General features: G+C 43.7%; 1 protein-coding gene across 1 annotated transcript in view; it reads right to left on the bottom strand.

Moving 5' to 3' along the window:
• Positions 1-19418, bottom strand: part of ITGA9 (integrin, alpha 9) — a gene marked incomplete at both ends in the record, with an annotated part of 125147 nt that overhangs the window by 91084 nt on the left and 14645 nt on the right. Inside the window, 9 exons of the mRNA XM_008939477.1 lie at positions 1510-1664; positions 4234-4279; positions 4813-4903; positions 7164-7258; positions 8520-8625; positions 10761-10898; positions 14116-14184; positions 16725-16810; positions 18052-18181. Coding sequence (XP_008937725.1) covers positions 1510-1664; positions 4234-4279; positions 4813-4903; positions 7164-7258; positions 8520-8625; positions 10761-10898; positions 14116-14184; positions 16725-16810; positions 18052-18181 — 916 coding nt within the window. The remainder of the gene's footprint in view (positions 1-1509; positions 1665-4233; positions 4280-4812; positions 4904-7163; positions 7259-8519; positions 8626-10760; positions 10899-14115; positions 14185-16724; positions 16811-18051; positions 18182-19418) is intronic.

Here is a 19418-nt window from a genome sequence, read left to right as displayed (position 1 = left end):
GACAGTTCTGGCTGCAATGCTTTCAATACAAATCTCTTTGCTAGAAGCATTGTATAAAAGGACAATGGTTGGAAGTTTTATAATCATCTACTTAATATTAAAAAAATTCCTTGCAATGAGATGGACGTTACTTGCCAAAGAAGATGCACATGTGCTTTCACCACAATAAATCATGGGCAGTACAGTCTGTATGACAACACAGGGAATTCAACTGGCTCTTACAAGACATGATGAACAGGAAGATAGGTCTTTTGCTAACAAAAAGAATATTTAGATTGGAAAAAAAAGCAGCTTACTTCCCAGCCACGGGTCCAGAAATATTAAATTAAAGGAAACATTTTAAACAGTACTCCCAGGAATATAAGAAAACATAGATATTCAGAAAATCTATTCAGTGATTTTTAGAAAGGAATTAACACCCCTGGAGCACTCAGAGAGAAGTGTTTTCTTAACTAAGAGAGTGGCAGGCAGAACAAAAAATACTTTATCAAAGCATGTATTTGTCTGCTGACAGTCATCATTTACAGGGAAGGGAAAAGTGGAAAAATATAAACTGAAGTCTCAGTTGCACCAACACATTAGTCCTCTGCCACTCCTACAGCCTGGCAAAGGTAAAACAGCATGGTTTAACTAAATAAAACCAGCCCTTACAGTGTTTAGAAACTCCATATCTATCTCATACCACTTCACACAATATCCAAGACTCATACACATTGGGATGTAAAGGATTTATTTTAGTGGTGCCAAGGCTTGCACAATTACACACCTTACACAACTCCATGTATTTTACAGACTAACTAACCTGGAAGTTATTCTTGCTATCAGTAAAACACTGGGCTCTGTCTAATCATTTTACAGAAAGGTAAACTGAGGCACAGAAAAGGATTGGCCTCATGTCTGGTAGGAATTCAAATGTATAGTGCTCTGTTTCAGGAACTCCTTGTAGACATCCAAAACCCATTAACCTAGAGCAAGGCCCATCTGCTTTCTGCTAACATCAGTAGAGGGCATGGATACAGAACTATGAGGATGGTGAGACACCAGAATGAACAGGTTGCCCAGGGTAGCTGTGGATGCTCCTCCACTGGATGTGTTGAAGACCAGATTGGGTGGTGCCTTGCACAGCCTGGTCTAGTGGGAGGCGTCCCTGCCCATGGCAGGGGCTTTGAAACTAGATGATCTTTAAGGTCCCTTCCAACCCAAACCACTCTATGATTCCATTAATATGAACTTAGGAAGCATCAATTGCTTCTGTGTTTTCTGTCCTTGCAGAAGCCCAAGGCCACATTTCCCTCCTTTTGCTGAGGAAGAAATTGCCCCAGTACGATATCAGCCTCATCAGAAGGTAAAAATGTGCCCAAGAAAACTCCCAGGGAGCTTAATTTCTGGAATTCTATAGGTGAGCTCACCTCACAACAGCTTATTTCAAGTAAAGGCTCTGTTACTGACTCCAAAGGCAGCTCCCAACTCCAGGTGACCCTGCCAGCAGGGCTGGTGCAGGTCCCTTACCTATTTCTCCAGGAACACGCTTGCCACCGAAGCGAAAGCATGCTGTGACGTTGAGGCAGTTCACTGCCTGCAGGCCATCGTGGCACTGAGGAGCTGTGATATTGATGGACACAGGCAGGAAAATGGAGATGTCCATGGTAATGACAGGCCTGGATCTAGAGATCAACAGAGAAGTGCAATTGGGTGATCATTCAGAGGGACGTTCTCAGCCAAAGGAAAATAAATTCTGTAAACTTCACAATTCCAAGTAGACATGAAAAACAAAAGAGTGCATTTGTACTGTAAGATAGATTAGCACTTGGCCTAGCTAGCAAGGACTGCTAGAGCCTGAATGAAAACCACAGCAGCCTGAATTTCAGTGCTCAGATACAGACTAACATTTGACTAATTCCCTCCCAGCAGGTGGTAAGGGTGGACCACTCTTTCATGCTGCTGAGCCCCATTTCAGAACTTACTTGGTGCACTGTAGACAAAAGCTTTCTATCCTTACAGCTCCAGCACTGGGTTATTGCTACAACTATTCCTGGCTGAAGAAGACCTCGGCCAGAATGGCAGAGCAAGCCGAGTGCCATCAGGGCCCAGCTGGGTCTCCTCACCCAACACAGCACAGAAGCCCAATCAGTTTGGTTGGGAAAAGGAGCTCAGAAACCCTGAGCCATCCCCGGAGCAGGACTTCAGCCCAGAAACCCACCGAGTGTTATTCTTCATGGTTTCAACTCTACACACGTTCAACATGAACGTGTTTTTTCCAAAACCAACTCCAATAGTGAAAGAAATGTGCAGCAACCAGCAGATTCACTTCTGAGGGAGTCCCAGTAGCCATTCAAAGCCAGACCACGTAAGTAAACCACTTCAGGACTCCTACTCCACAAGCCACTTTAGAGGTGAGGGAGAGGGGGGAAAAGAGAGTGGGGACTGTGGTTACACCTAATTCATATCGACTGGAGTAAGACTCACATCCATCTCCGAGACAGCTGCTTGGACTTTTTTTTTTACCACAGCCTGAAATAACACTGCAAGTTTGCATTTTGAGATGGTGGATGAAGATAAAGGCTCACCCTAGAAATATATACAGTAATGCAGGGAAGAAAAAAAGGAGGAAAAAGAGTGAGCTTCCTAGGATCATTTCACACCTCTGAAAAAAAAAAAAAAACCTTTCCAAAGGCTTGAGGAGACGTAAAAGAGTAAATACTCTAACTGATCTAGAAAAATATTTCTCCAAGCATGATGCACTGTGTGATTTTTCCTTCATGCTAGCTCACTTGGTTATTCACTGGGAAAAAACCCAACAGGCATCTGTCAAACGTCCCTACACACACGCGAGCAACACAACACCAACAATCCGCCCCGAGCCACCGCGGCTTCCACCAAAGCCTTTAATATCACTTGGCAAACCATTTGTTGGTTTTGGCCAAAGGACTCCACAAAGGCTTCTGGAGGGATGAGGGGGGGGAAGAAAAAAAAAAAAAAAAAAAAGCTGATTTCTTTATCCTCCTCTGAATCCAAACAGCAAAAGGGACATAAATTGGCAGTAGGTGCCCACAAAGTCCATCAGTAATGGACCGAGGTCACCATCTTATTGTTCTAACCACCACAGCAAGCCCTTCAGATTGCCTTCCCCTCCCTGCAAGGAACAACAAGGCAGGAGGAAAAGGCACAGCTTTCTTTTTAGCAGTTCTGGAGGAGATGTGGGGCTGCAAGATCCCACGTGGGGCATGGCACACCTCTACACAGAAGCAGCAATTGGCTTTCTCTCTGTGCATGATGAAGGAACGGCAAATGCTTCAGAAGACTTGATCACCTGCCACACTGATCATCAGGAGCATTTCTTCCCTTTTTGTTTTGTTTAACTGATTCAAATGGAAATGGAGCCAAGCTTTTCCTGCCTTGAACAGAAAGCAGGCTGGCACATCAGCTCCAGCATCTGTCTTGCCAGTCTCACCACATCCCTGTATCTTCCATTAAGATGCAGGAGTCCCTAGTGACTCCTAATGACATCTAGGTATTGACAAGATCCTTCTATTAAATATTAACAAGTGTAACAACAGAGCTACTGGCAAAATTCCAACTTCCCATTCTCTTCCCCAGGTCTGTGCATCTCAAGACCAGTCCTACTCTAACTCTCCACTTGCATAATTTGGTGAACCAACCTGTCACACCTCTCCCCATCAGATGAAACAAGCAATTGCACTTAACCCATGTGCTTGAAACAGCAGCCCAAATCCTGTGTGCACTGAGAATAACTCCATATTTCATTTCCCTGAAGACTCCTACTTCATCCTGCATCCCATTACTACTTGCAAAATTACCTCCTGGCATCATACACAGCTGGCTTTTTGCTCAAGTGCATTCCCTTAAATCATCATTTATTTACTTTATGTAAATATAAGAACAATAAAAAAGCCTTCTTACAAATTCAGATCAACTTTCCTAAAGAGGGACTGAGAAAAAAAATTCATCTCCTTCCAGCTCTAAGCCTTTGTTTTCTTCATGGCCCTTGGATTCCTACATATTGTGATCCCTCACCATGCTGCTTTAAATTAGATGGTGCATTCTTTGACACCATCCACATCTAAGGTTCTGCTTAAAAAGTAATCCAGCTTGCTGCTTCTGACCACAAGAAACTAGGGAGAAAACTGGGGTGGGGAAGGACTCAGACGATGTAAGATGTAAACAGAAAACAGACAAAAGGAGGAAAGCAGATGAAAAAGAACTTCATCTCACCTCAAAAGTACCACATTGTCCGACAAGAAGGCTCCAACAGTCATATCTGAAATTTTTGTAACATTGAGACAGTTACAAAGGAGGCACAGAATTCAGTTCCCATAATCAGTTGCTCAATTACAGAGAATAAGTCTAAAAAGAAACCATTCTTCTGACTTAAGTCAGTCAGTGCCATCAGATATCATGACGTCATTAAGTATCATAACTGGAGGATTAGACCTGTGATGTTACTTCTCACCTACTTCACTGTTTGATTTTTATTATTACTGTTCTATTATTGTCTACTTCAGAAGGCTTTATAAGATTGCCATCATAACTAAGCAGCTTCCAAGCAACTAACAACTGAAATCCTCTGCTTTTAATATCTCAATCCTTTGTCATGGATGCCCAAACAGCTGAATTAAGCAATCATCTCAAATTCTTTTCAGGAGCTTTGACTGAGAGAGGGGAAGGGGAAGAAAATGCTCAGCTTTTTCAGCCTCTCACCATGGTGGGAACCAGCAACCTGGAAATGACCAGTTCTGCTGTTTTCTCAGCCTGCTGCTGCATTTCCCCTCTCTGCCAGAGCAGCCAACATACCTGGATAACCATTGCCATCCATGTCAACTCCCCCTGATATGGACTGGCCAAACATCCGCAGCCTTGGGTTTACTGTTTGCCCAGACAGCTTCTGCAGTGGAAAACACACGAGGGAAATCAGCCAGTAGCACAAAGAACCCCCACCAAACCAAAAAACAAGCCCAAAAAGGGCTGCACACCTGCAGGCTTGCACTTCACCCACGCAGCCCTGAGCAGGAAGGCTGCAGACTGCAGGAAGCCCTTCTGCTCTGGGCTAGGAGGAAGCCAGTGGTGACTTGGATTCAAAACCACACCTGCATCACAACCCTCATGCAGACCCAAGCAAAATAAAAAGCACATCAAACAGTTTTCAGGGAGGGGGGAGGAAGTTTAACTGCACCCTAGAGATTTATTTTTTTGTGTGTGCTACCTTTGTTTCTGTAAATAGAAGTTTTAAGCAGCATCTTAGCAAAACTGATGATTAATTGAAACAGAAAACCCTGCACAACCATTCCCTTTCACAAAGTTTGCCAGCGTACTCAAAGTCAAAATGATTAATTTTCATCCCACTTGGAAATTCTGGTTCCCATCAGCTATTTTGCAGTATTTTGTGTCAGTTTGGAAGCTGTATTTCGTTTCTTCCTCCCCCAATGCAAAAATAATTTAACTTCTAACATAGTTTCTTTTTTTTAATGACATTTTTTTTTAATGAACACAAAATCTTTCTCTAAACATTTTGAATTGTAAACGTTTTTGTCTGAAGCAAATTAATATATCAAAATCTCATTTTCTAAGAAGGCAATCAGATGTCTCCCACCTCTCATTCATTATTCTGGGCCACCAATGCAAGATCTGAATGCAAACCCACATCTGATTGCAGAAGTTACAGAGGAAAACTATCCCACCAAGTAATTTTGAGGCTGTTGGTGGTGCTTCACAGCTTGTGACATACAACCAGCTTTCCCCTTATAGGTAACACCATCATAGCTCTACATCTTTGTCTCAGTCCCAGTCCCTCCCGTTAAAGGATGTCATATTGGACAAGAGGTCAGGCAGGAAATTCATGGGAAAAAAAGTCAAATTGAGGGGAAGAGAGAGATCCTGCAGTCCTGACAGCCACTTTATAGGGAAATTAGTCCTTTGCTGTGTACAGACCTTTTCCTACTCATGGCCAGGTAAGATGAAGACAACTAGAAGAAACTTCCTCCCCAAATTACACATTTTTGGGGGTCCCAGCTAGGGTGGCAAATCCTGCCTGCAAACATCCCAGTGGACATCTGCAGGTTATTAAGGCCTGGAAGGCAGAGGTGCAACGCTGCTCTGCTTTTGAGTGCCATGAATGAAAACAGCAGGCCACAAAGGCAATTAAGCTGCTTCTGCTCACAGCCACCACTGAAGCTGCTGAAGGGAGGTGAGGGCACAACATGGATCAGCAATTTAAATGAAGAAAACAGGGGGGGAAATGAAAAGAGTGAAAAAAATACCTCTTTTTTTTTCTAAAAAGCAGTGCATGGCATAGCCATAGTAAAAGGAAGGAGGACTGGACTTCTATGGTCTGTTAGAAGAGTCTCCAATATAACCACTAAACTCTTTAATTCTCTTCTAAACTCATTTACTGTGGAGGATCCCACCCAGCAACAAAACAAAACAACTTCAAACACATGGAGGGAGGGAAGATTCAGGCTCTTTGAAAAGAGAAATGTGCTAGACAGAGACGAGGGGACACATGTTGGGCAGCATGAGCATAAATTTCCCTCTCTACTGTCTGGCTACAGTAGCTAAATTGCACTGTGTCATCTCTGCACAAGATGTTCCAGCATATCCCAGCCAAGATTATACTTCATGATAATGGTCAGGGGAACTGCACCCAAGAACAGCCTTGTGATATATTGTCACATCACAAGAAAAGGGACAAAGAGATGGGTAATGAGGCTTCTGGAGGGGCACAAAAGAGCACTTAGTATCTCTTCCTTTTCACTACACCTGCTTCTGCAGGAAGAAAGTGCAACCTCCCGGCTCCCCACTAGCTTCTCCAAAATGAAAACCTCTCCAGAGGTTTCTCTGCTCCTTCTGCAGCAGTACTAAGTCTAAAACCTGGCACTCAAACGCCAAGATTTTGTTTGCTCCAAGAAGAGACCTACAGCTGATACCTGTAACAAAAGACAGTGAAAAACATCTCCTGACTGATATGCTCTTACTCTACAGCATAGACATGGATAAACTTTGGGAGAAGCCATCTTCAGACTAGGACTGAGACAAAGACATAGAGCTATGATGGTGTTACCTATAAAGGGACCCCCGAGCATGGTTTATTTCTGCAGGCCCTGGCAAAGTGACTTCAGATAGGCACCATAAACCCCAGTGGCACATACCATGGAGTACTGAGGCACAATGCCATCGGCGTCCCCGTGGTAAATGTAAACTGCTCCTACATAGTTATCCTCCTTAGGGGCTCCAATGGCAACATCTGGAAAACAGGGCAGATTACAAACAGTTCACAATCCATTCCATTAATCCAACTTTTCCCCAGGTTTAGAAGCCAGCTATCCATAGGAAAATAGCTCCCCATGATGAAGATGATCAGCAGCTCACGTGCATCTGGCTAGAAGGAACTTCTTTGATTTCATAAGTAAAGATAAACTTTAAAAAAATACTCAAATGTATATATAAATGTGTTGTGCCCAATTAGAAACATGTGCTTGTTGTGAAAATGTGCATTTATTAACCAGCAACCATGCTCAAAAAGTTAATTTAGCATCTTTTCCTATCCAAATCTCTGATGCAGAGGAACATCAGCTCTGTGAACCAAGACAGCACTGGCAAAACATTTATTGTAGCACCATGTTACGTTTGCTTGAAAATCCAAGGCTCCAAAATAAAGCTGGGTATCATTCAATGGATAGGCAGGAAGTAGAAAAGGCTGCTAAGGGTGCACTTGCAGATGAAGTTTCATGCGACTTAACTGCAAACTCCAGGAGAAAGAGTGATCCCACCTCACATTCTCCTCTCCTAGTTGGATCTAGTGACTACACAGCTGCTAAAATTAAACTCTTCCCAAAGGCCTCACACTCACAGACTGATCCAACTCACTCTGCAGTCTCTCCAGCACCACACCTGACCCACAAGCAGCTGCAGGGACACACAAATGCATGACCAAGGTCAGGGGAAGAGCATGCCCACCATTTGTGAGGGCAACCTGCAATGAGGCTGGATTAGGCTTAATGGGATTCTGTGCCCTGAGTGGCCTGGAAGGAATAAATCCAGGCCACTGACTGGCATTAAAGACTGACATTAAGTCAGTCTTTGTTTGGAAGTCCCTAATCTGTGCTGCCAGAAATCAGGACAAAAAAGGGGCCAGCCCCAACACTTTGCTTTCACCTATTGATCTGCCAGCATGGGGCCTCATGCTGAGCAGCCTGTGAAGGGGGGCAAGGTAGAATTAAGCAAAGGAGAGAAATTATTAAGAGGACATGCTATCAGCTGTGAGAAGCTACTTCTTAATCACACTTCATGGTAAGTCAACCAAACTGGAAAGGTTTGAATACATAAGAAAAACCATCCACAAAAGGCTCTAGCAGGAGGATCCTGCACAAGAACATTTATCCCTAGCACGAGCCCAGGTGCTGGTTGGGTCTGGAGGAGCGACGGGTGCCACGTGGTGAGAGCAGCAGTGCTGCCAGCCCCCCTGGCATTCCCAGGGAGAAGGTCCTGGAGGAAACCCAACCGACCTGGGAAGCCATCGTCATCGATGTCGCCGAGGGCAGCCATGCTCTCCCCAAAGTGGGCGTTGTAGGCACTGTCCCCATCCAGGACGAGCTGCTCTTCCAGCACTCCCTAGCAAGCAGGAAACAAAACAGGGTCAGGGAAATGGTGTGAGCCCTGGGCAAGCTGAGCCCTCCCTGCAGGAAGCACCTGGGGCAGAGCTGCACGCTGACTCTCGCTGCACGTGGATTGCCTAGGCACCAAAAATCTCATTTATTTGGGGGTTTTTTAATCATTTTCTGCTGTTTGGTTTTAAGGGGGGGTTAAAAAATGGGAGCGCATGAGTGATAGAACTAAAATGTTAAACTGACTGAATGATAACTCAGTGATGCAACTACAGGCAGTCACAGGGCTTGGTGAGCTCATGAAGGTTTCCAGATGCCTAAAATGTAACAGCCCAGAGCTTGCTCTACTGGCAGATTACATCCTAGGAGTGAAATCCTCAGTCCAGGCTTATTCAGCTAAACCCCAGCGAGTTAAAGAGAATTTTCCCCTAAGCAAATAACATTTGGGCAATTGGATTTGAAAGCTTTTTAAGTACTGGACAGAAGGATTAAAGCAAAGCCCTCCAAAAAGCCTTCTGAAATGAAGAATAAGGAAAAGGACTTAATGCAATAAAGAGACAGAGGAAAGTTCAGAATAAAGTAGCTTTGTACTCCCATGCCTTGAGAAGCCTTATATGGGTTTGGTATTTCTTGCCCACCCACTTTCTGGTCAGATACATAAGCTTCAGTTTCTGGCAGTCTTCCCTCAAGGGGAAAGGAACATTTCCACAAGAAAACAAAATCGAGTTACGCAATGCTGCTCTGTACCCACCTCAAGGGTTGTTTTGTTTTGTTTTTGCTTCCTTTGTGAATGAGAGTAAACTGCCCTCTGGAACATGTCATAAAATCTTTTTCTTGGCCGCGGGGAGTTGCTGACTTTAAGCAAATCCCACATAATGAAATTGAAACACAACAGAGAGGAGGCAGGCAGGGCTGGGTGTGCAGCTCAGTTCTTTGCAGTCCTCACAGGGAAGGCCAAAATGTAAGTGTATTAAATCTAGCATCACTATGCACCCTTCTGTTATAATGCAGTTTTCTCTGACCTGCTCCAACAGCCTTTTAAGCAACAGTGCTTGCAGAATGAAGCTGAGATTAGAACATCCAAGCCCCAAAATAAAAGGCACAGTCCTTCAAGGCATTGCTCCTGCAAGTCATTCTTGCTGCAAGAGTATAATAAATTCCTTCTAGCTTCTTGACTGTTTTACTAAAGATAAAAATTAATTCATCTATGCTCTCACTGTGAGCAACAAAGGTTAGATAGCATCTGCTTGGCATTCTGAACCATCTTGAGGACCCAGCAGCAGCACTGCAATAGAAGTGGGCCAGCCTGTGGATCAAACTGACAAAGTAAAGCTCATTTAAAAGAAGAGTGATAATAGCAAATAAAATCAGTAATTCTGAAGTATCCCAAAGGCTGCCTATAGGACTTGTGGTGAGTATTAAGTCTAGCATAAACAAACTTCACATAAGGAAGTTTATAAAATATTGATGAAGCAAATCCATTTCATTTTAGTCCATAACAACTCCCACTTTGAGACAGCAGGTTTGGGATCTGAATATTAAATATTTAATAATACCTTAGTAAGCATTGTTTTCCTATAAATACAATATATGAATGATTTTGTTTTGCTGATTCAAGAAAGTTCAGAGCTTTCCAAGACTGTTGTGAGGTCTTTGTGATATTCAACAGCACTAGCTGATAAGAACTTCCCCTGAAGTCTGTATATGGGGCAAAACATAAAGATAACATGAATTCAAACTCTGGTTTCTCCTCACAAGGTCTCCTAAATCCCCAGACATTTGTGTTCTAAGTTTCAGGTCCTACTGACCACCCAAAACACAAAGGAAACTCAGTCAAAGCTGCTGACTCGTCCTTGGGTTTGGCACCAAATCCATGCAAAGCCACAAATACCACCAAGTTTCAACATAAAACTTTCCGAGACCTCCTCGAAAGATTCACAGCTCTGTGATGAGTGTGGGCTGGTGTCTGGGAAACCATGATACCAGATGAGTTTTCCATAACTTCATGCTCTGCTGGAGACACCCAGAGCCCCATTATTGGAGACGTTGAGTTCCACCACGCAGTGCTGGAAGGATGTGAGCGTTACCCTGCCCAGACCCACCCTTTCAGCCTCTACCAAGTCAACTCCAGCACATACTCACGTTTCCTCTGTTGATATAGACTGTGACTTGACCCTCATCTCTGATCTCAGAAAACATAGGTGCTCCGACCAGCAGGTCTGACAACCCGTCAGAGTTCAGATCAACTGCACATAAGGAGGAGCCAAAGTAAGAGCCCATCTGCAACCAAGCCGAGTCACAACAAAGCATTCAGTATCTGCCCACACACAGCAGGAAGTCATTTAGGCGTTTGTTTGAGGGGGTTTTCATTTCAAATGATGATTTGCTGCTTTATCACTCCTACAGAAAAAGCTTAGGGGAGAGTTCTGGCAGGAATGAAACACTTTACTGTAACGGTGCATCAGCTTGGATGTTTTACCAACAGGACAAAATTTATACCCTGGGACATGCTCAAGTGAGACACTTAAAGAGCCTTCTTAGACTAGCTTTAACTTGTCAAATGCTCATAATCAGGAAGGGGTGAAATCAGTTTCCCAAACCCAGCCCTGACTAGTGATTAATTGTGCCCAGTGCCAGGCTTCCTAAAGAGACCTGCTGTTGGGTACCATGGATCTTCTGAGGATACCTTAAAAAACATATAGAAAAGAAAAAAGAAAAATGGTCAAGGGGTAAAGTATCCATGAAAAGAGGCACCTAGAATTGCCTCATGATTGTGGACTACCTCCCCCTGCTCTGTTTGTATCAGTCACCGTCAAACAGCAGTACTGGGTGTGGGGGTTGACCTCTCATGTCCAGGCAGGTGAGTTCATACAGAAAGACAACTTTTAACAAAAGCTTTCCAGCTGATACACAAAAAAAAACTAAGCCACTTTCAATCTCCAGTTATTACTGCTTGATAAAACTTAATTGCTTAAATTTAAGAAGTACATTCATTTCATTACATTTTTGATAAAGGTAAACATGAACTGCTCACCAGCACCAACATTACAAATTTCAAAACATATTTAAACACAAAAAGGGGAAAAAAAAAAAGCAAGAATGATATCCCACCCTTATTTCATCCACTTCTGCTAAGGTACCACCAGACATACTTTTTAAGACCAACTACAAACCATAATCTAAAACTTAACAGCAACTTCCAAAGGAAAAATTAAAAGATACCAGTTCTTATTTGAAACTGAGAGCTGTTTACATAGGAAAAAGTGAGGTTACAGGAATAATTATTTAGGTTAAAAAGAATGATCCCATTTCTCATGTGCTTTTACATGGCTCCTGGTGGATCTCTGACCCACAGCCTTCCATGCCTGGTCAGTTTGGATGCATGAGCCAGACCTCCTGAGCAGCAGATCCATCCTACACAGCCCATAAGACTTACAAGCTACTAAATATATATAGTGGGGTGAGTTGAGGATAGAGTTTCAGTGTGTAATTCAGATTTTTGTGTTTGTGTGGGTTGAAGGTCAGACCTCAAACATCATTTGATTCCAGTTATTTTGTAGCTTAAGTTCCCTTGTGGATTTTTTTATTTGGGGTTTTTTTTTGTTTGTTTTGTTTTTGTTTTTTTAATCCACTAAGGTTTTTAAAACAAATTTCTCATGGGTAAGGAGTGAAAGTTATGAAAAGCATTTCACTATGTATTCAGGCAGTTTTCAGGCAAAATTTATTATTTACTTAACTGTAACATGGTATGTCTGCAGCGTGGGTGAGTTCATGGTGCTGTGAGAACCTGAAGTCTGTGCACTTAACATTTCTAACAAGGCACTGCATTTTCCTTTTTCTTGTCTGCATTTGATTTCCTAGGTCTGCCTCCAGCAATAAAAAAGGGAAAGAAGAAACTGGCCTGCTTTTAACATCTGTCTAACAAGAATGTCTGAGCAATGAACTTTCACACCACTGGGAAGGATGCAGCATTTTGTGAGAGCTCACTTCCAGGCAGTGCTTGTTGCTGAGCACTGGTTATATTCCAATCACAAAACAAAGGAAAGGTGATTTAGCACAGGCTTCCCTTTAAAATAAAATTCTCACTTGGATTTTAGAGAACTTGTAGAAGACAGATGCTAATGGGGAAGGAGGAGACAGACAACAGCCTAGAAGTCCTTGAAGGATGTAAATACTTGATTAGCTGAGTTGCATATAAAAATAAAGCAATTAAACTGAAAATGGAAAGTTTCTGGCTGAGACCTGGAAACTCCTTGATAGCTCTGTTTATTAGGCTGAGGAAGAGTTCTCCAGAGCACATCCTTAGGGACGTTTAAAAGTCAACAAGGAAAGAAATGAACAGGAAGCAATCAAACACAGGAGATGCCCTGGATGAACTGGGAGGTCTTTTCCTTTTAAGATCTCTGCCATTCTGCTAGTGCAGAAAAAGACAAATTTTGGAGAGGCCCTAAAATACAAGTCACAGCATCCACCTACACATCCTTGCAGTTTCCTCCTGTTCCAGGCATGCTTTTAAAGACTGTGGCTGTTTTGTTGGGGAAAAACTAACAAAACATGGCTAACATTCCCAACTTGATGATAAACACTTCAGATGTTAAATGATGTTTGATGTTAAACACTTCAGATCCTTCTGAGGGTGGCAGAGCCAGAAGCCACCACTAACCTTTTACTTCTGCCTTTTCTCTCCTTCCAGGAGAACACAGGCAACTCCACATGAGGTGCATCATTTCCTCACTGCACTGCTCCCAAACAAGACCTCTTTTTGTTGTTACCTATAGTTAGAGATACTGTCCACTTCATTTGCCCTGCAACCATCTCCAGCGAGCCCCCAGTGAAGAACAGAAGCTGTTCTCTACTCAAATACAACACAGCACAGGGGGAGATGGATCTCATTAGCATTCCCTAAATTTCGGGGGGGTGGGGGGTAGAAAGGGCAGTTCAGCTCTAAGACACCAGGTCTCAGAGCAAAACACAGGACTGATTCATGGTAGGAAGGAAGAAATCATCATCTCTTGGGGTAATGAAAGCTGCTCCTCCACAAAACAGCATAACTCTAATATCCCCTGTCACAGCAGGACACAGACAAACAGATTTGGGGTTTGTGTATTAAACTAAGCTCCAAACTATCCCAGGCCTCCCAGTAACACCTACTTAGAGGAAATCTCTGTGTCTAGGCTCGCCTGGTGTCCCATGTCTCAGAAGCTCTTGTGACAGTTGCATAAGGCTAAAGACAACCACTAATACAATTTACAGGAAGGAAGCCCTTCCATTTCAGTCATATGGGCATGAGCAGAAGACTGCAGTCCTGACTACTACAGGAGAAAAGGCATACAGCTGGTCTGTCCAATAAACTTCTCTCTTCTGGGAGAACAAGAACCACCAAAATTTGCTTGCCAACTCATGAAGCAGTGGAATGAAAATGATGCTCTGAGATGACCCTGCCCTTATTTCGCTTTCGTTACCCCTTAAAAGAAAACACACATACATAAAAGCTCACCTTTTTTCCTGAAGCCTGAAAAATCTTTATTAGAGAGCCTGATCGTCTGTCTGTTCTGAAAATATAAACCTGAAAAGTGAAAAAGGAAAAAAGTTAACCAATACTAACTACAAAGCACATAATGTTATAGCATTGATGCTTTCTAAATAATACCTAAGTCATCATCACCACCATAGCTATTGCCAAGATCCAATTTCACAACTGCTTTCTTGCTCAGTCTTCTATTAAAAGAGAAAACAGATTTCCCTGTTTTATTGATGAATCACAGGCCTCTTATCATGAGAAAAGCTTGAACTGTACCTTGTCAACTACTTTTCTGGTGCACGTGTGTATGTGTGCACATATGAGTATTTAAAAAGCACCTAGTACTGGAACTTTCCAACTCTCAAAACAAGTGGAATTTGGAGACTGCCTGGAAACGAGTGGGGCAAAAGGGCTGGGAAGGAATAACCCTGCTCCCCTTCCCTTCTCCAGCCTTCCCTTCTCAAGGACACACGCCTGCACGTACTGCACTGCAGACTTCACGATGCTTTAGCAGAGGTCAGAGCAGAAACCTCAGTCAGACCACCCAAGGCATCTGTGCTGTGTCTGCCTGAAACAATCTGTAAATCAGAAAACTATTCCAACAGTCCACTCTGCTCATTTCCAGAGGAGAAACTGCTTCACCATGAACTCTCAGGGATCAAAGTATTGATAAGAGTTTAATAACAGATCTGGTACCAAAATTTAAGACCTAAAATGCATGGCTTGGAGAAAGGGACTCCCTTTGGCAGAGGAACTGGCTCAGTCAGCCTTTGAGAGCCCTCCAGTGTTAGTCAGGCTCCCTCCTAGAAGGTGCTCACAGAGTTTGTAGGACAGAGGATTCCCTAATTCCAAGGCCACGTGGCAGACCCAAGCACTTGACGTAGTTGAATTATGTGGTGAGTTATTAATAGGTGGTGAGACAGAGTTCAAAGCTCTTTTCAGCTGAGAACACAGCACAGACTTGCTGTGGACAATTGCTCCTCACTTTTTGCAGCAGCACTTCTAGCAGCAAGAGCACATTGCCAAGTGTCACAACTCCAAACCCAGTCTTGGCTAATTCTCTTGGTGACTTTGCCTCAGCCTCGTTAAGTATCCTGGCTTTTACTTCAGTAAAAAGGGTGTGACAATGCTAATCACCTTCTCTCAGGGAAGTGGAAAGGAGTAGCTTGTGTGGAAAGCACAGCAGGACTGCTCAGCAAAACGTCCTGTACTCAACATCTCCTCCCACCCCTTGCCATGCGTTCCTGCTGCCCACATCCCATGCCAAGGGAGAGTAACAGGAGCTTTTGCAACTAGAGCAGTAGGCTTTAAACTCCAGGGCCAGCTGCTTTCTCATGGCTCTCATCTTACCAGCTGTTTTTGCACCCCCCTCCTTGCACAGAAATGAAATCTCTTCCCCTGAGAAAACAGGTTGGAAGGAAGGTGCATTGGAGAAGCTGTAAGAGAGGACCATGTCTTTTCCATACCCATGTCTCCTCCATAGCAACTGCTGCATCCTCTATGTCCTAACCACACCAGATCAGGTATGAATCAAGTTCATCCTCTACTTTTATTCCATTTTTCCCACTTGTGCTGCTACCTTCTGAGACATGGTTATTACCAAAAATAACCCACCTAGACCAAGGGATAGTGTTCCTGGTAGCAGAGATCTCTCAATCCTTATTGCTATGGCTCAGCTACAACTCATGTCCCTGCAGAGCAGGAGAGACAGAGGGAGGAAGGTGGAAGGGGGCTGTAGGACACCTCTGCCCAAGCACATGGGACAGCAGGTCCAGAAAGGATTGGATTTTGAAGGAAGAGGAACAAAAGCAGATCCTTTGCATCCCTTCCCTCCCTTTCCCCACTCCCACTCCTCCACCTTTGGTTCAGAAGTGTGTAAGGGTCACACTGGTCACCCTCAACTGGCTCCCACAGTAGCAGCCAGGCCAGGCACACCTAACTCACCAGCCACTTCCACCTCTTGTTTACATCTTTGGGGCATCAGACATATGTACATCTATAGGAAAAACATTTCTTTTCCTTCTCGGGAGACTATCACAAAGATTTCTAAGTACAGATGGCAGAAACACAGATTCCAATCCACTAAACATCAGCTTATTATGAAGCTTTAAGAGGGACATCAAATCACCCAGGAAATAGCTTTTTATGCTATTAGAGATTCTACCCTGAAGTAAATATTGAAACAGTCAAACAGATGAAAAAAAAAAAACAAGCAGAAGACAAGATAAACCCTCTTTTCCAAGTTTTTCATTTCCAGGCAAGGTTTAAGTCACACCTCTGTGTTATGAATCCTGAATAAAAGCAGTGTGAAAGGAATGTTGCCAGTGTCTTGTAAAACAACTGTTGTAAGGATTGGGTGGGAGAGAGAGGAAAGAGAGGGGTGAGGGGTGGGAGGCACCACGAGAGAGAGGTTGAGAAGATCTGATGATTTCATCAAGCTACCTCACCTCTCCCCTGCTCAGTGCTCCAAAACCACCCCGTAGGCAAAAATCTCTTGGCTTCTCAGACACATGGGAACTGCATGAGTGTCCCTTTTTTTGCCCTGGTGCATCTGACCACATCATTGTTTGACAAAAAAGCCGCACCTTTCCGATGCCTCCATCCTGGGGAGCTCCTCCTACAACATCCGTGGTAGTTGGCTGAGAGAAATGACCTGCTGTCACTGCATATCCTGTGGAGAGGGGACACAAATAAATAAAAGTTATTTATTTAATTAGGGTATTTAATCGTGGAAGGGAAGAGCCTGAGAAACAGGTCAGCCAGCTGGATCCCACTCATCGGGTTCCACTGCTCCTCCTGGGCTGCACCTTGTTAGCACCCAACAACCATTCTGCTCAGGATGCACCAATATTCCACTCAAAAGCTCATGGAGGTGGGAAGGGACAATACTCTTTGGAAGTACTCTTCCAAAAGCTGAGAGAAAAAAAGAGGTCACCTGAACCAGGTACAGGGGGCAGTTCAGTAACCACGAGTCCAGAAAGGGAAGCAGTGAAACAGGAACAGGCACACACACAGCAAAGACCACATCACCACAGAGAAAGAGAAGCAGTCCCACATCCACCAGACAGAAGTGTCCTCCTTTGGCTAAAATCACTGCCCAGAAAGGCTTGGAAAACTATATGCCTTTTTGGTAGAGGTTTGACAGTAGGCAAAGAGGTCAGAGAAGTTAATGGCTTAAAGAGATTTTTGTTTAGGCAAGAAGAAAAATGGGGGGATAGATCAAAGAAAGGAGGAGTGTATTTGAAAGGAGGAGATCAAAGCTTCAGTCTTATTTGATACATTAAAATGATATATAGTAACTAAAGAAGAGTCAAGTGCTTTCCTTCTAAGGCTGTCTCGTATTTGCCTTGCTCTTCTGCTGTAAATCAGGAGGCTCTTGTCTACATGGTAAACACTATAATTCAGGTCTACCAGTAGCAAAACCTATTTATGTCCTTAAATATGTATGTATACACTCCTCATTTAGCTATCACCAAGCAGCGTATTCCAAGTGGTATTTTTGAAAAGACAAAAGGTTAAGAGGAAAAAGAGAGGTCACTGGGAGTCTTTGGTCAAACAACATCAAACTACTGACTGTTTGCCCATGGAAAGGCAAAAGCAGGAACATAGGAGGTCCACTACCATCTAACATGCTTTTCAGTCAAAATGTATTTTCTCTGTTAGATAAAAAAATTACAGCATGTTGATTTAAAACAAGCAAACAAAACCGGAATATTCTGGCTGCTTCTTTGCTTATGTTTCTTTCCAGGCAGGTAACCTTTTAATTCAGACGTTCTTCCTTTCACCACTTTTCATAAAAATACTCTACACCACCAAAAATAAAAAAGTCAGCATCAATTTTTGAACATCAAAGCCCTGCAATGTGTTGTTAGACTGATCCTTTCTCACAGAGAGCACCCAGGAGCTGCTTACCAAGGTACGTGTACCTCCTGGCTATCACAGCGTCATCGTTCAGCTTGTAATAGGTGTTGTCAGTCAGATTCAGCACTTTGACAGTTCCTGTCCAATAGTAGGATCCTGGTGCCCCCATGATGACCAGCTCCTACAGCAGGGAAAATAGAAGGTTGAGGGGGAAAGGATGGGGAAAAAGTAAATAACGATCAAATCTGGACAGAAATTCGTGCTCTACACAGGATATTAACCTAAAACTCCAGTTCAAAGTGGATCCCTAACAACCTCCATTCTGTGTGCAGGTAGAGAGCATCCTCCTTCCCAAACAGAGGCCACTGCACTGCACAAACACAAGGTCTCCCCTTGTATGGCCCACTTCTGCTCAGCTGTTCTGCTGCTTCAACAGACCTTCCTCAGCCTCACCATCAAACTTACCCCTGCTAACTCAGTCTTCCCAAAAATCTCTGCCCACTTGCTGCCTTTCCCAATCACCCTGCAGAAGACCTGGAGATCTTCACCAGATCTTCACCCAGACCCACCACTCAGCCACAGACCATGCCCCAGCACTGGCTGACGTGCTACACCAGTCTGTACCATGAAGAACACAGCACAAAGGGGTTTGACTGTGCTGCTCTGAAGCTAAAGAGCTGCCATGCACTCAACAAGCAGGGGGTGTGTTTTGCCATGGCTGGAATATTTGGCTTTGCTCTCCCCTCAGCCACACTCTGCTCTTTGAGAGACCATCTGGCTATATTTCATTACAGACACCCAGCACAATTCAGGATTTTAGAAGACCAGAAATCAGGGAAAGTTTGATCCAGCATCTAAAGTCAGATGCTCATGGATAATGCTTTTGAATCAAAATCCAAGGTATATTTGCATGCAAGGTTGAGAAAACACTACCCCAAGGCATCAAGCATCCTTGCAGGGAAACTTGACTGCTGGGTGTCATTTTAAATACATCCAACATCAAAATCCAAGGTATATTTGCATGCAAAGTTGAGAAAACACTACCCCAAAGCATCAAGCATCTTTGCAGGGAAACTTTACTGCTGGGTGTCATTTTAAATACCTCCAACGAGGGACCAAATTAAGCCTGGAGAGCATTAAGCCTAGGTTAAGTTCTCCATCCCTGGAGGAGACCCAAGGACAGCTGCTTTGCCTCACACCTCCACCCAATGCAAGGCCAGGGGTGACATCCATCCTTGTGGGAAAATGCTCCCACACTCAGGCTTCCTTTTGGGTGACCAGTTTCACTCAGAGGGAGATGTTAAACAAGGGATTTTCCTAACAAGACTACAGGGACAGGACTGTAAACCCAACCACAGAGTAGGACGTGCTTGGCAACAGCTTTTTTCCTTGGGAGGGACCATGCCCTTCAGGTCAAG

The sequence above is a fragment of the Merops nubicus genome, unplaced genomic scaffold, assembly GCF_000691845.1.
Source record: "Merops nubicus isolate BGI_N331 unplaced genomic scaffold, ASM69184v1 scaffold294, whole genome shotgun sequence".
Taxonomy (NCBI): domain Eukaryota; kingdom Metazoa; phylum Chordata; class Aves; order Coraciiformes; family Meropidae; genus Merops; species Merops nubicus.
Note: the sequence above shows the minus strand (reverse complement) of the source record. Positions and strands in the feature narration are given on the sequence as shown.